The sequence below is a fragment of the Protomyctophum parallelum genome (assembly GCF_964188405.1).
Source record: "Protomyctophum parallelum genome assembly, chromosome: 2".
In the NCBI taxonomy this organism is placed as follows: Eukaryota; Metazoa; Chordata; class Actinopteri; order Myctophiformes; family Myctophidae; genus Protomyctophum; species Protomyctophum parallelum.
In genome coordinates, this window is record NC_139699.1 from 14,457,701 (window position 1) to 14,475,872 (window position 18,172).

Here is an 18,172-nt window from a genome sequence, read left to right on the forward strand (position 1 = left end):
AAATGAATTAAGAACAGTGTGAACCAGTGACGAAGACTATAATTCTTGTAGTCCCATAGTACCTTTTAAGAATAAGCACCAACATGGCGAAACCCTATGTTTTTATCATACCTTTTAAAGGAGACAAGTTAAACTCACTATAAATAGTTAGAGTCTCATCTTTCTATAGTAACAGATTGTTATAAAATCATTGAGTTTTAACCTGTGGAGTTTTACAAGTACCAAATGGTCCAATGGTCCTGTGGTAATTTCTAAAACCTCTCCAGGGAAGAGGGCTTCAAAGGAGTTAGAAACAATTACCCTTTGTTTTCACGTGTGAAATGTAAATGCTCCCTGTCTTTTAGTTTTTGAGAGAGAGAGAGAGAGACTTCACGCTCTAGTTAAAAATAGCTTATCCTGACTTAGTGGCATATCAATTTAGCAAGTAAGTTCACAGAAATTATACGACACATGCGTGTAAATAATTAACAAGTACAAGTAGGCCTACATTTTCTCAAGTATACTGTTAGTATACTGTAGTATTTGATTAAAATGTGGAGGGATTCTTTATACTGTATAGTATTTCCAATTCTCAATAGTTTTACTTCTACTCATGTAGGTTCACACTCTATAACATACGACGAATTAGACCGTTCCTCACCCAGGAATCAGCCCAGCTCCTAATCCAGACAACAGTCTTGTCAAAACTCGACTATTGTAACTCCCTCCTTACTGGCCTACCAGCATGTGCACTTAAGCCTCTCCAGCTGATCCAAAATGCAGCAGCTCGCTTGGTCTTCAACCAGCCAAAATTCTCACATGTCTCCCCCCTGCTCCGCTCCCTCCACTGGCTCCCGGTCGCTGCCCGCACAGAATACAAAACTCTGATGCTGGCATTCAAAGCAACCAAAGGTATGGCTCCCCCATATCTTACAAGTATGATTGAACCCTACAAACCCTCCCGCGCACTCAGATCAGCCAACGCAGGGAAACTGGAAGTACCCTCACTAAAAACGCCGGGACAACGCTCCACACGTCCCAAACTCTTCTCCCTTCTGGCTCCAAAACTGTGGAATGCACTTCCCATTGCAGTCAGAACTGCAGCATCACTCCCAATCTTCCGCCGTAGCCTGAAAACCCACCTTTTCAGACTCCATCATGGCCCATAGCACTTACCCTAACCCCTTACATAGCATTTCTGTTGGCTTAGATAGCATTTGACACAGACTTATAGCATGTTATGTAGACAGCACTATAATTGTATTGTATATAGTCATAGCACGCCATAGTACATATGTATAGCATAGTAGTGAATATGTATAGTTTATTATGTATAGTGTATGTATAGTTTCATCATATAGATATTCCACTGTTACCTTCTTATCTTACGCATGTTTCATGATAAATGCTTTTATGTGATGTATTCCCATGCTTTTGTTCTTGCCTAAATGTAAGTCGCTCTGGATTAAGAGCGTCTGCTAAATGCCTAAATTGTACTCCATTACATCTCATCACATTATTCTCACGTAGTCACGTACAAAGCGCCCACTATAAACTGCATATTCTCTGTATAATCTTTCACCTTACATTTTTTTCTAACATTTGACCAAAACTCTCACAAGTTCAACCTCAGATCAAATGTTTGTGTTTTATGCTTTGACAAATGTTGCTTCTCTAGCTTTTTAGTGTATTTGCAAATTTTGTTGCTTCGATTTCTCTATATTAGCCTTTATCGGCCGCGTTATTAGTGTCCCGGTGCGGGGCAGAGAGGTGTGTAGGACTTAAGCGCAGGACAAAGGCAGAGGATGAGGCAGACACAAGGCAGGTCGAGTGCACGGTGGTTTATTAACCCAAAAAAAAACAGAGGAGGAGGAACAAATACAGCAACAAGAAATAAACTAGGGAACACGTGGAACAAGAAATAACACTAGGACTAGGAAAATACAAGGAATCACGAGGAGCTAAACAACACTGACAACATTTTACGAACAAACCAAAGAACTGAAACCACAAGGGCATAGCCTACTTATAGACAAGGGATAACTAGACACAGGTGAACACCACCGACAATCAACACTGGGATGGGCTGGGGAACTAAGGGGACACAGGTGGAAAGACTGGCAATCACAGGTCTAGTGAGACAAGACAGGAACAGACGTTACAGAACTACAGGGGCAGACAGGAAGGCTCAAAACAAAGGAACACAGGAAAAATACAACAGGGATACAGAACACGGACACAGAAGTCACGGACTGTGACAATTAGACTTTCCTGTTCTTCCTTTGAGATTCCTATAAGTATATAGGCTACTGTGTTTATGAATGTGAATGTCTTGTATTTTGTGTTACTGGCAGAGCTGCTGTGTCACTGATGTCGCCTCTTCTCTTGTCAAAGAGACTTTAGTCTCAATGTGGTTTTTACTGGTAAATTATAGGTTAAATAAAAATGTAATAAAGAAATAGCCTACATAGTGATGATTTACTAACACACGAATGAACACTGAGCTGTTTATTTATTACACTTAAATACTGGGTATGTGATTTTAAAGGTGTTTTCCAACAAACATTAAATTAATTCATTTCGTGTAGCCTACTGCCTACAACAGCTTCAATTATTGTTGAGGTTTTTCCAGGTGGCAGAATGCTTCCTCTAGTCTAGCATGGTACTATACTGCCTTCTGGTGGCCGAACAGTGTAACTGACGCAATCGGCCGTTACTTTGAGGTTGTCCGGCAGCCGATAGGCTTTTTTTGTTTAAATTGGGACTATTTGTTATTGTGATGACCCATCCCATGGGGTGTGTGTGGGGTTGGTTTGGTTGGTTACTAATTGTTGTTCTCTGTCCCTGTGTAGGAGTAGAGGGCCAGCCTGCTGAGGTGTGTTTTGGGTAGCCTATTGACACACCTGCGGTCCCAATTATCCCCTTGGGTATAAAAGCAGGCTGGCTGAGGTCATTCTCTCTCTCTCTCTCCTGCACAGGTCACACTGCCTGTTTGGTTATGTTTGTTTGAAGTAGTTTCAGTTCAGTTGCTTTCTGTACTCGCACATACAGTCCTTGTTCACACAGCCATACACACTTTACACTACTGATGTCACTGACCATTCATAGTCTTTTTTATTGGCCTAAAATATTGTCTTTAGGCCTATACATACATTCATGAATCCACTTGCTGACCGAAAAATAGAACTGTATTCAAATCAGATCCAATACAGTTAATACTTAGTCACAAGATAAAACGCACACAGACAGACAGACAGACAGACAGACACACACACACACACACACACACACACACACACACACACACACACACACACACACACACACACACACACACACACACACACACACACACACACACACACACACACACACACACACACACACACAGCACCTTCGCCAATCAAATTATAAGACCAAGTACAGAGCCAAATCATCCATGTTGAATCAAGGATAAAATCACTTTTATTTCCACAAACTAATGAAAACTACAACATGGAGGGGAAAATGTCTCCCCCTGCTGGCGGGACTGGGCCTTCACCAGCACGCCTCAAACCCAGCGGCATCATGGGAAAGTGAGTTTTCTTTCAGTCGTCTCCTCCACACAGGCTCAGCAGGGCCTTCTGGTAATCTCCCTTAGTGTGTTCCTGAAACACAATACAATATATTATATTATCATGTACTTTAATACTAGTAGACAATACAATATGTGACCAAAGTTGACACACAGTAATTATGTATTATAGTTATTGATTAATATTATTATAATTCATATGTCATTATGAAAGCATGAATCATAGCTTCAAATTGACATATTGGTTGTTCAGTTTGACCCATCAGATTTGGAGATATGGCTTATAGAGTAATATCTTACAGTATACAACACGTTCCCTTTCTTTCTTCCCTTTCTTTTTTTCTTGGAAAAATAACACGATGGGAAATATGCACAACAACGAATTTCACACAAGTTTTTTGCTTGTTAAATCTGTGATGTGACAATAAACCTGATTCTAAATTATGACAGGGCATATTGGGTTAGGTATATACTAGGGTATATTACAGACAGGGTATGGTAAAGGGTATTTCCATGCTGTAGGCAGGATATAGTGTATGTAGGGTACTTACAGACTGTAGGGTACAGTAGGCTATGTTGGGTACAGTGTAGGGTACTTACAGACAGGGTCTGGTAAATGGTCTTTCCATGCTGTAGGCAGGGTACAGTGTATGCAGGGTACTTACAGACTGTTGGGTACAGTGTGTTGGGTACAGTGTAGGGTACTTACAGACTGTAGGGTACAGTATGTTGGGTACAGTGTAGGGTACTTACAGACTGTAGGGTACAGTATGTTGGGTACAGTGTGTAGGGTACTTACAGACAGGGTCTGGTAAAGGGTCTTTCCATGCTGCTTCTTGAACTCCGTTCTAATCTTCATCAGGTCAACTTCACAACGAGACACCATGATTCTCGTCACCACCTTCTCCTTGGCTCCTTTACTCTGGAAAACATCATACGGACACGTTAAGGCGCACGTACGCACGCATGCACGCACACACACATCTTTTGTATGTGTGTAAACACAAACTTTGTCCTAACACAAACATTAAATGCCGTTGACAATGAATGGACGATTGTGAGTGTTTGTGTAAACACAAACATTGCGTAACACAAACATTGAAGACGAAGGTGAGGACGCAAGTTCTGATTGACCCGAATGAGATGATGTATAATGATACGATGTACGATGATAAGAGCGCCCCTCACTTCACACAGGTGTGATTTTTCATTTTTCACAGACATGAGAACATCAACATATACTCCCCAAAAATGTACTGTGATAATTATTCATAAACTTACCTTCATAGCTTCACTGAGTCTGTTGGCAAAGTACAGCTGTCTGTTCTCAAAGCACTCCACTGCAAGGGTAAACACATTTAATAATTAAATTAATAACGATAATTAAATTAATAGCATTAATGATATTAACATGGAGTACAAGGGTATATGTCATGAAAGTCAAAGTCCTACTATTTGTCGCACACACGTTACCGCAGTGAAATTTGCTGTCCGCATCTGACCCATCTCTTGGAGAGTTTAAGGGCGGACATACTCTTAACCACAAGGCCACTGTATGGCTATAATAATGTGGTGTTTTATGTGTCAAGGTGGTACACTAATGCTTTCATATTGCTGGATAAAATGGATAATATTCATATTTTATATTGCACATGCATAATGTTTTCATGTTGCTAGTGTATATAACTCTCCTCACTTCTGCAATTAGCACTAGTCAAACAAACTATAGTACACATCTGGGAAACAGGCACTTAGGGCCGATTCATACTCCTATTTTAGAGCCGAATAAAAGTCGGTTTGGCTCTGTAGAGCCTACAATTTGACGTCATTTGAGGTTCGGGGGGGGGCGGGTACCGTCCTAAAGTCGGCTCTTCGGTGCTACTGAAAATTTCTGACGAGCCGAAATCATTTCTGCACTACAGCGCCGAAACAGCTGTAAAATAGGAGTATGAATCGGCCCTTAGTTGGCACTGCCTACTTAGTTGGCACTGCCCACCAGCTGCCCAAAGCCAGAGAACAAAGACACAGGGGGAAAAGTCAGACGCAGCATTCTGTCGCGCGACTCAGTGATTCTCGTGCCAGCTGCCTTGCGCCCCCACCCCTGTGCCCACCCGCCTCCCCGCTCTTTGGCTTCAATAATGTGTTTCTATCCTGTCTTCACATTATACGCACTTTATAATCACACAAGCCAGCGGCTTGTTTTCATCTCTTTAGTTGAATGTAGGCTACTGTGTTCAGCTTCATCAAATGGAGACTCTTACAAGCACGTGCCCACGTCAACTGGCATGAGAATCACTGAGTCGCTTCTGTCCCTTAACCTGGACACTTCCTGTTTCCTTCCTACCATTTCCTGTTTCCTGTGTTGTCTTCAAGAGACGGGCCTCAGTCCAAAATCATGCCTACGTTAATGTGAACATAGACTCAGAGCCTATGTTAATGTGAACATAGACTCAGCAGAGCCTACGTTAATGTGAACATAGACTATATGTTCCACTAGTCTACGTTAATGTGAACATAGACTCAGCAGAGCCTATATGTTCCACTAGTCTACGTTAATGTGAACATAGACTCAGCAGCCAGATCCTATATGTTCCACTAGTCTACGTTAATGTGAACATAGACTCAGCAGAGCCTATATGTTCCACTAGTCTACGTTAATGTGAACATAGACTCAGCAGAGCCTATATGTTCCACTAATCTACGTTAATGTGAACATAGACTTAGCAGAGCCTATATGTTCCACTAGTCTACGTTAATGTGAACATAGACTCAGCAGAGCCTATATGTTCCACTAGTCTACGTTAATGTGAACATAGACTCAGCAGCCAGAGCCTATATGTTCCACTAGTCTACGTTAATGTGAACATAGACTCAGCAGAGCCTATATGTTCCACTAGTCTACGTTAATGTGAACATAGACTCAGCAGCCAGATCCTATATGTTCCACTAGTCTACGTTAATGTGAACATAGACTCAGCAGCCAGATCCTATATGTTCCAATAGTCTACGTTAATGTGAACATAGACTCAGCAGCCAGAGCCTATTATGTTCCACTAGTCTTACGTAGCCAGACAACTATTCCACAACCTACATTTATTTTTATTTTATTTTTTCTGCTAAGGAGCAAGCTATATATGCTTAGATTATTTTGATTTTATATTCGGATACATTTGTGCGACTGTAAAGATGAAACGGAAGTGGGGAGGAGGCTTCACTTTCGCTTTATATTTTAAACTCATGATCAGAGCTTCCGTTGCTCCAGACTGTATGACGGAAGCATTTGAACATTGCAGGAGGCAACAGTCAACAGACACCCAGTTTTACCCAGTGTGAGGAAGGATTTCTCCAATTCTCCTTTCACTTCCATCTTGATGCTTTCCTTCATGTCATATGGACTGTAGCTCTTATACCTGTCAAACACTGAGAAGAGAAACCATACCACTGTTATTAATGTGAAGAGAAACCATTATACCATTGTCATTATATAACTAACCCTAACACAGAGAGAAACCATACCACTGTTATTAATGTACAGAGAAACCATACCATTGACATTATAAATAACACTGAGAGAAACACTAGTTAACCCTTACCTTTCTGTAGGTGTGGAACGCTGCGTTCAGACATGATGGAGATCCAGACACCGACATCTGTTCCTTTCCTCTTCACCCCGGCCTCATACAGAGCCTAATGATGATAATAATAATAAATAATAATAATAACAAGGGTAATAATACAAATTATTATTATTATTATTATTAATAATAATAATATTATTTTTATTAATAATAATAATAATAATAATAATAATAAGGGCAATAATAACAATACTAATATTTATTATTATTATTATTATTATTATTATGCGCTCAGGTCTGACCTCATGACCCCTACACAACCCCCCCCCCCCCCCCACCACCACCTCCTGCGCTCATGTCCGACCACATGAGCAGACATCAGCTGGGTGAAGCTGAAAACTGAACTTCACGCAGGAGATCAAATAGGTTCATCTAAAGTTTCTTCTACATCACTTGACGCCTATGATTTAAGATACTACAGTACTATACACTTTTATCTTATCATATAAGTGGAGACAGTATTGCTGGCATATGACTGACTATTAAGGCGACATCAAGTTAGGATTTCCAATGCCATGAGAAAATAGACATTCCCCTACCTACTCCCTAAGGGGTTTACACTTGGTCCCCTACTTTTTCCCTCATTCTTACCAAAACTTGCCAAAACTATAGCATGACAAGAGACAGATGCAACCAATCACCAATCAATCGATCAATCAATCAATCAATCAATCAATCAATCACCTTGGCGTCCTCATCGATCTTTTCGTAGTCGACCACGTTGGACGGCTCGTCTCTCTTCGTCTGTGATGTGAACACACCGAGAATGGAATAAATTAAATGAATAATGAATTTATCACATTTATTAATTATTTACATTAATGCATTACATGAGGAATTGAACTATAGTGTCAAGCCTCACAGTTTCCATGGTTCTGTGTCATGCATTTCTATGTTCATGTTGTGGTTTCCATGGTTGGATGTTCATGTGAACACAGCTGCTGTAATACAGCCAATAGGAGTTTAGCTCTCACCTGTACCAGAGCCAATAGGAGTTTAGCGAAGTTCCCTGAAGTGTCCCCAGCAACGTCCTTCTCTAAGTCCTTCTTAAACACTGTAAAAAAATAAAAAATAAAGACTTTACATCTACAGTAAGTCCTTCTTAAACACTGTAAAAATACATAATGAAATGTACACAATAGTTACAGGTAGATTACATGAATAAACTAGAAACCTACGATCTTTATAAACTGTCTTGATGTCCTGTAGCTCCGCATTGCTTCTGGAACAGACGATCTCGATGAGGCTTTCCTCATCTGTTCCCAAACCCTGACGATCAGACACATGTTAAAACCAAACCCTGACGATCAGACACATGTTAAAACCAAACCCTGACGATCAGACACATGTTAAAAACCAAACCCTGACGATCAGACAGGCCATGTTAAAAACCAAACCCTGACAATCAGACAGGTCAAACTTTCTCTGTGCCAGAATGAGATAATCTTGTGAATAGGTATAGTATATCCAATGGTGCCAATCGTGAGATACGAGACGTGATTAATAAGCATTAAACCAGCATTAAATATATATATTTAATATTATATATATTAAATATTTTAATCGATTGACAGCCCTAATATATATATATATATATATATATATATATATCAAAAAAGAGAAAAACCTTCCAAGGAAGGGACTGCACACTCCAGGGAACAGAGACGGACAACTTACTGCATCAAACTTATTTATTAGCACGACGCGTTTCGCCGTGAGCTTCGTCAGGTGCTATATACATAGCACCTGACGAAGCTCACGGCGAAACGCGTCGTGCTAATAAATAAGTTTGATGCAGTAAGTTGTCCGTCTCTGTTCCCTGGAGTGTGCAGTCCCTTCCTTGGAAGGTTTTTCTCTTTTTTGATGTCTATGCCTGCTAACTAGACTTGCACCTCCTACGGGTCTTTTTGGATGTGCAGGAGTCCCTTTTTGTCTCATATATATATATATATATATATATATATATATATATATTAGGGCTGTCAATCGATTAAAATATTTAATCTGATTAATCGCATGATTGTCCATAGTTAACTGTGATTAATCGCAAATTAATCGCATATTTTTTATCCGTTCTAAATATACCTTAAATCAGTGGTTTTCAAGATTTTTCATATCAAGGTCCATTATTTATTCTGCATTTGAGCCACGGACCACCATTTGATGACATTTAGCCTTCCAGACCCAAACTAAAGAACTGTATTGATGTTGGCCAATGGTACCATTACGAGAGATAACCATGTTGATCAAAATAACATGTTTTCTAAGTTTTCTAATTGTGTAGACTTAAATTAACTTAAGTAATGCAGCTGTTTAACAATTATTCAACTCTTCAGTGTAAAATTGCCATGCGTCTCTCAACCATTCTGTCAAACTTCACAGTGCGTTAATCGCGCGTTAAAAAAATAGTGCCGTTAAAAGGATTGTGAGTTAACTATTTAATAGTGCGTTAACTTTGACAGCCCTAATATATATATATATAGTAGGCTACTAACGCAGCAGTGCCCGCGTGCACGCTTAATAATCCTTTTTCTCCTCCAAATGAAACACAAATTTTGTATTTGTGTCTAAAACTCTCATACACTATAAACAATAGGCTATAGGCTATCGGCTGCTTCTGTGCGCATGCACACATGTAGGCACGTGCTTACAAGTGCATGTGCGTGCACGAGTGCACGTGCGTGTGCGTGACGTGCCGTGGTACTGAAATAAATCACCATTACACCACTTCGGTTACTGGGCCATACTCTTATTTTACCGCTGTAGTGCCGAAATGATTTCGGCTCGTCAGAAATTTTCAGTAGCACCGAAGAGCCGACTTTAGGACGGTACCCGCCACCCCGAACCTCAAATGAAAACCGACTTTTATTCGGCTCGGAGTATGAATCGGCCCTTAGGGGTTAGCTTTCTGGACAATGTTGTAGATTAGAATGTAAACAGTTCTTCAATGTCTTCAGAGTTTGGGGTCAGGGCAGGGTCAGTTAGGTTACCTTCATAGAAGCCTTCAGCTCAGAAGCATCGTACTGAGACGTGCTCTTCATCAGTCCCAGCATCACAGCCTCCAGGGAGCCAGAGAGCGCCCCCTTCAGGGCACTCATCAGATCCTGCATGTCAAACACGCAAACATTAAAGGAGTAGTTCATTCACCCATTTGTTTTCGATCAATTGTATGATTGAACCCATGAAGTCTTGAATTAATTTAATACACACCCCGTGAACTTAAGCCTTGAATTCTTTACTTGTGACGCATTCCTGCAGCCCTTATTTGGTGACCGTTGGAGACTCTAATTAAGAAGACTCTTTGAGTCACATCCCTTTTTGAGACTGATAAAGTATCGATTATAGGCTACTGTATATGTTTTTAGGCCCTCAAAAACGTGACTCATTGCCGGGCCATAATAATAAAATTAAATATAGCTGCAAGCAGCGATAAGACATAAAAATCCCTTCTCAAAGAGCAGTCCATTTCCCATCAGTTATTTTGTGGATGTTGCTTGTCTTCTAATGCACTCAGTGTGTTTTAGTTTGTTTTACCTTCTTGGCCATCTTTTCATATTCGAAAGCGATCTCTCTCCTCTGATCGTAACTCCTCCAGGTCAGGATGTCGATGATGGTCTGTTCGTCAACACCTGCAATTAATTAAGAAACACCTATAATTCATTAACTCATTATAAACACCTGCAACTACATTACATTATAATGGGTTCCAATCTATTGGAACGCATGCTATTATATTAACTACATTGTATCCATTAATTGGAACACAAGTTATTACTTGTTACGACAGAGTAGTAGTATTGTAATCGGCTGGGTTTGTCGGTGTTGTCCACCGGCCAATAGAGAACCACCATTCTTGATGACGTAACTAAGGTACGTTTGGCTGGTTGATCGGGGTAAGAATGGCCGGTGGTCGCTTATTGGCTGTTGATGGTGACGTAACTAAGTCAGAAATTGTTCTAAATTCCATTAACATTCCAATGAACATTGTGCAACAACTTCAGTACACATCTCCCTCTATATATATATGTGTGTGTGTGTGTGTGTGTGTGTGTGTGTGTGTGTGTGTGTGTGTGTGTGTGTGTGTGTGTGTGTGTGTGTGTGTGTGTGTGTGTGTGTGTGTGCGCGTGTGTGCGTGTGTGCGTGCGCGTGCGCGTGTGTGTGGGGGTGCGCGCGCATGTGTGTGTGCGTGCACACATCATACAATATTGCTCAATGATTGCTTAATAGAATAGTGTAACTGGCTAGACAGTGGCCTTGTGGTCATAGAGTGTCCGCCCTGAGACTGGGAGGTCGGGTTCGATCCCCGCCAGGGTCATACTAAAGACTACTAGTAAACGCACGCCTCTCGCACAAACTACTGAGGTGCGTCAGTCACTCCCCGTCTGAAAAGGCCTAAATGGAAACGTACTGTATATAAAACTCTACTTTGAATACAATCAAAGTGCATTAACTTTTACTACAGTGGAATAGAACCTTATCAGAATGATTACCTTAATGGGCGCACACACACAGGAAGGTGAGTCAGTTTGTCCTGGAGGCTGTTGCCAACGATAGTGGGGTCTAAGTGGTCTAAGTGCGTGCGTGCGTGCGTGCGTGCGTGCGTGCGTGAGTGCGTGCGTGCGTACCTTTGGTCTTAATAGCGGTCTCCAGTCTAGCAGCGTCTTTAGCAGCATCAAAGTCACGTGCTGGAACTACAGTAGGAAATGTAGGCTCCTTCTCCTGATATGTATAAATACATGTGTCAATGTGTTGTAATGAATACTATTAAAATAAATCATAAATGTGTTAAATGAATAAATAATACATTCTAATTATAGGGATGCGCCGATGTAACGGCCACATATACAGGTAGGCATCGGCCAATATCGGTCAATATTGATGTCGGCAAATAAAACGGACATTGACCGAAGGCAGTATAACCTTGATCTGATCTATATTGATCTGTTGTTTGTTGTTAAGCATATTGATCTGTTGTTTGTTGATAAGCATGCATTTTTGCGTTGGCTCTGTTGGTGTGTTGGTTATCTGCAGCCTACCAGGCTAAAGATTCTGAACATGTATTTCTCGTATTGAAGACATATTCATTTCACATGTTGCACAAATAATAAAAACAACAAAACCTAAATTACGTATATCGGTATCAGTATCCGCTATCGGCTACATTGTCAATGTAAACATCAGCTGTGAATCCCTAATGCTGTCTGTCTGTCTGTGTCTGTCTGTCTGTCTGTCAGTCATAGACAATAGTAATAGAGTATTTCTACTCACTCCTCCATAGCTCAGGGTCAGTTGTCCCAGGAACTCTGAAACCAGCGCCATGATTACTACCTGTGGAGAGAGAGCCTTCATTAGCATCATTAACACTGACTCTGTTTGACCAGAATGGAACAGAGCCTGCATTAGCATCATCAACACTGACTCTGTTTGACCAGAATGGTACAGAGCCTTCATTAGCATCATCAACACTGACTCTGTTTGACCAGAATGGAACAGAGCCTTCATTAGCATCATCAACACTAACTCTGTTTGACCAGAATGGAACAGAGCCTTCATTAGCATCATTAACACTGACTCTGTTTGACCAGAATGGAACAGAGCCTTCATTAGTATCATTAACACTGACTCTGTTTGACCAGAATGGAACTGAGCCTCCATTAGTATCATTAACACTGACTCTGTTTGACCAGAATGGAACAGAGCCTTCATATGGCTGCTGTATGCATTTTATTATAAATTAAGAAGTCAAAGGTCACGGTGGGTCAGCTTTTATCAGACGCTGTTATTCCAGAGTGATTTATTGTCATATTTACAGTAAGATTTACAGTAAACACAGCCGACCCTAACCCTTAATGGAGAGTATGTGATACATCAAATGTATAGAAATAGTTATCTAGTATAAGTAATCCAATAACCTATATATCATCAGTCTAATATATAAACATAGAAATAGTCATCTAGGTCCTATAGGATCATAAATAAACCAAGAACCTATCATCATTCCAACAGTATGATATCAAACAATCAATAATATGTACTGTACATTGAAAGTGAAATTATATAAACACTTGGAAAGCATGGGTCTACAATTCTAATCCTGAAGGTCGTCAAGAGCTCATGTATGCATAGGAGAGACTTCCTGTCATAACTTTATCAATGGACATTGGACTCTGAACCAGAAACTCATCAGCTTGTTTATCAATGATATCAGCTTTATTGTCAGCAGATAACAAATTATAAAGCTCTACAGTCACTGACTTTTATGATGGGTGGTTCTCTGTCTGTCTGTCTGTGTGCCCCTCTCCCTCCCTCACTGATTGTGACACATGATCAAATAAGTGTGGAATGTTGAATCAATAACAAACTGGCAGTGTGTGTCTGTCTGTGTGCGTGCGTGCGTGCGTGTGAGAGATAAAGGGAGAGAAAGCTAATAAGGAACAGAGATATGTGCAAAGAAACTATAGCTTGTAAATGTATAAAATACATTTTAAGTAGCCTATAAAATTCTGGATGTGCTATACCTATTGTGGATTTTTTTCAATGCCTACTTGATGTATTGGAGTTTGGGTCATATACTTTTTGATGTATTGGAGTTTGGGTCATATACTTTTTGATGTATTGGAGATTGGGTCATACTTTTTGATGTATTGGAGATTAGGTCTTACTTTTTATGTATACTGGAGTTTGGGTCTTGCTTTATGATCTATATTTGAGTTTGGGTCGATAGCACTCCACTGATGCAAAACCGTCAGCATCACAATTGTTGAGTGAATGTGTTTAGCTACTTTAGTTTAGGCCCCTGGGAAAGTATATTCTCATATTTCATAATCATACAGAGCACATAAAACGGTGTGTGTGTGTGGTGTGTACTGTCGCCGTTGCTATAGCAACATAATTTGGGCACAAATGATACAGTACTGATAGTGTGTGTGCGTGTGCGTGTGCGTGTGCGTGTGCGTGTGTGTGTGTGTGTGTGTGTGTGTGTGTGTGTGTGTGTGTGTGTGTGTGCGTGCGTGCATGTACGTACACAGACACACCCAGTCACATCTCCCCCTGACATTCCAACTAGGAGTGGGTCGACCAATCACAGCTCGCAGCCAGGATGTCACTCGTCCCGATAACCACGCCCACAGATGTTAACGACTTCTCAACTCGTTAAATAAGCACTTTGATTGATTAATTAATATGGTCTGTTAGCCTACTGTTAGCCTACTGTATATAGCTCACAGTAACATTCCATAATATGTATGTGTTACTGTGAGATGGAGGGTGACTGATTTAAGCAGTCACACCTGGCCTGAGTCAAACTAGAACTGGACTCAGAGCTGGGTGTGGCTGCGCACCTGTTGTGCATCATGAACTTGATCAATCAAGGCACAACAGGATAAATCAGTCATCTCCACAAACACTGAGGAGAGAGAGCCTCTGTCCGGACAGTGGAGAGATCGCCTCTCCTGTGTAATGTGATGAAATGGGCAAAAAAATGTAAGATAATGACCTGTGTGTGTGTGTGTGTGTGTTCCAATGAAAATAGCAGATCTACAAGCTCACAATGCGACGTGATGTGCCACGTCGTGAGCTTGCACATGTGCATCTTCGTTTTCATTGCTTTTTGAGCTACATTCTTTCATGATGACGTAAGGCATTACGTTACTACTATAGCCAAAGTAGTCTACTCCTGTAGTATAGGACATACTCTAGTCAAAGTAGGCTATATATTACTCCAGTAGTACTCGATTCCAGTAGAATAAGTACTAAAATGATATACTTATACGTAAAAGTACAAATACTGCAATGTAGATGTAGGTACTCCGTTACAAACAGGCTATAGTATAAATGTACTCAAGTAAAAGTACAAAAGTGTCGGCATCAAAATGTTAATAAAAAGTTAATATACTCTGCAGAATGTCCCATTTCACAATAAAAAAATATATATATCTATATTGTGAAAATAGCCGATCTACAAGCTCACAATGCGTCGCATCGCGACGCTTTGAGAGCTTGCAGATTGGCTATTTTCAAATGGCCGAAATGTATAGGGTTGAAGTGGTAAATATGTTTTCTATTAAAGTATTAAGTAACGAAAGTTTTCAAATACTTGTAGTGGAGTAAAAGTACAAATGTTGGCTCTGAGGTGTAGTTGGGCAGAAGTTAAAGTATTGGAAATTGGAAATAGCCTATACTCAAGTAAAGTATACAAATACCTCAAAACTGTACTTAAGTACAGTACTTAAGTACATGTTCATATAGTTACTTTATACATACTGAATATTACTCTCAACTACTATACAACTACTACTTCTACAACCTCATTCATTCATTCATTCACTCTCACACACACACACACACACACACACACACACACACACACACACACACACACACACACACACACACACACACACACACACACACACACACACACACACACACACACACACACACACACACACACACACACACACCCTACACACACATGCAGTGTCTTACCTCGCAGTGTGAAGTTCTGGTGTGTTATGAACAGTTTCCAGGGAGGGACCGCTGCTTTTATAGCCCGGCTGTGACTCACTGTGTGTGTGTGTGTGTGTGTGTGTGTGTGTGTGTGTGTGTGTGTGTGTGTGTGTGTGTGTGTGTGTGTGTGTGTGTGTGTGTGTGTGCGGGGGGGGGGGGGGGGGGGGGGGGGGGGGCTGGAGGTCTGGACACTCCTTCCTTCAGATCATTAACCCTTTACTTACATCACTTATGCTCTTGAAGTGTTGTCTGTATGTTTATATTAGTGATGGAAGATATTGAACACGCCAATTCTAGTTGTTTTTTGATTAATCGGCATCGGCCCGGACCGATTAATTAATTGGTCCGATTGCCTTTCCATATAAACAAGCCTGAAGTAAGAGCTTGAACCGATCTACAAGCTCACAATATGAAATATAAGGTATTACAGTTAGATCTCACTTGCCTACGCCCATGCAGTGGAGATATACCTGTTAGATGTATTTTTCAGAATGGACACAAAATAATAATACAGAATGAGATCATATCGACATCGGTATAGGTTATCGGCCATAACAGCAATGCATTTTATTGGATATCTCTGTGTCCCTGTTGTGCCCATACTGTATATGGAGATCTCTGTAGTATGCAATACACATTGCCATAGCACCCATTTTAACTGTCTGTCTGTGTCCCACATGGAGATCTCTGTATCTGTCTGTCTGCCTAAAGAGTGCAAACTGACTGAAAAGTAATCACTGGTTATACGTAATCAATTGGCAGGTGTGGGGTTGCCATGGCAATCAATTGGCTGAGGCAGAGGCTGGAAATTGCACAGGTGAAATTGCACTTGGGCTAATTAGGCCCACTGGCAGAGCCTGACCAGAGCCTATAATATTACAACATGAGGATGTATAGCGATATCATCCGCTCCCGACCGGATTTAAACCCGAAAAGAAATGCTGCCCTGCAGGCTAACGAAACATAACGCCAGGGCTCCACTGGGCGCGTCGCGTCTCCGTCGCGTCCTGCTCGTGTCATAACAACGTCAACGTCACGCTAGAGGTGCTCCACCGCGGGCCTTTGAAAACTGCGCGTCAGCAACATTCTTTTATGTTGCTGTCAACGCGTGCGTGCGTCAAAAAACTAACCGGGGCAATTTTTTTGACACCGAACGCAGCACAACGCAGCCACGCAGCCACCCTCCATTGATTAAAAGGGAACATTCCCGACGCTGACGGAGACGCGACGCAGACGCGATGCAGGGGTTAACTGGGGACAGGGAGGAACTCCTTATATGGTCAGCACACTAGTGGGGAGGATTATCACAACAAAACAAAAAAAATAAGTGATATTTGAAATAATAAGTTAAATCACTGAATATACCTTTAAAGTAAAAATCCCTCAAAAGTGTTCTATTATTAAGTACAGTAGGCTACTTGAGTAATAGCCTTTTATACTTTACACTGCAGTGTGAATAATGATGTAGCATTGATTGATTGATTGATTGATTGATTGATTGATTGATTGATTGATTGATTGATTGATTGATTGATTGATTGAAACTGCTACTATATAAAACATAGACTGTAAAAAAATATGGACAAAGTGTTCTCCGGGTCTAATATGGACGTAAAATGAAGCCTGTCAGTCCTTGAACTGTAAGTCGCCATATTTCTAGATCCGTTTGGGCCCAGCTGGCCATTGGCTGGCCCAGACAACGAGGTGGGACTCTTCCCCTTCTTCTTCGTTGGTTTTTATTTTGACTCGAGCGGGGGGGATCCCGATCATAGACTGTAACGGTAGCCACGCCCCTCAGAACATACGCGACTTCATGGTCATTCTTTTAATAAATGGGACCATAATTTTCCAAAAAGAATATTATGACATGAGAAATGAGACTTTAAACTAGTGACTGGAAGCAGAAAGTATTCATGACCATGTTTATTAAGGTAATACAGTCTAGGTGAAGTTGGGCCCAAATACATGGGCCTCTATGGAGCTATGGGGGTTTTTGGGCCCAATGACAGCGCCACAACAGGCCATTATATGAACTTCCAGGAAGTCCCGATTTCCTTAGTGGCTTCACAGAATATCTGTCTGACTGCCCCCCTGGGATAAAACCATAAAAGTGCACTATAAGACTTGTTTTTACAAGTGGCGTAAAATCTGAATCCCCCCCACCGCCCCCCCCCCCCCCCCTTTTTCCCTCACTGTTTATTTTCCCTTTTTACCTCCTTTATGATGAATTCCTGTTCTGTTATTTGACTATATTGAAGTGTCTATTTGTACGTCTCTAAATGTTTTGATAAATTGAACATGGTGGACCCTGTTGTAAACAAGTGTAATGCTTAATTGGGTCGTCCACTCACAGTTAACAGTCTTTGTATTGAGTTTGTGCTTGAAATGTACTGTAATTCTGCAAACTGTTAATAAATATTTCAATCAAAGTGTGTGAAATTGTGTATGTTCTTTCCACCACGGGCAAACGACG

The 18,172-nt window shown here is 40.9% G+C and overlaps 1 protein-coding gene across 1 annotated transcript; it reads right to left on the bottom strand.

Annotated features, from left to right (window-relative positions):
• Window positions 1-3,426: 3,426 nt before the first annotated feature.
• LOC310854976 (annexin A2-A-like) lies at window positions 3,427-15,696 on the bottom strand. Its single transcript, XM_083759763.1, has 13 exons — window positions 15,679-15,696; window positions 12,460-12,519; window positions 11,817-11,910; window positions 10,726-10,820; window positions 10,182-10,295; window positions 8,370-8,460; window positions 8,166-8,245; window positions 7,876-7,935; window positions 7,147-7,240; window positions 6,878-6,973; window positions 4,835-4,893; window positions 4,353-4,475; window positions 3,427-3,626 (listed from the first exon to the last, which is right to left on the bottom strand). The coding sequence occupies exons 2-13, from the start codon at window positions 12,508-12,510 to the stop codon at window positions 3,567-3,569; spliced, it is 1,017 nt and encodes a 338-aa protein (XP_083615889.1). The 5' UTR covers window positions 12,511-12,519; window positions 15,679-15,696; the 3' UTR covers window positions 3,427-3,566.
• Between the last annotated feature and the right edge of the window lie 2,476 nt (window positions 15,697-18,172).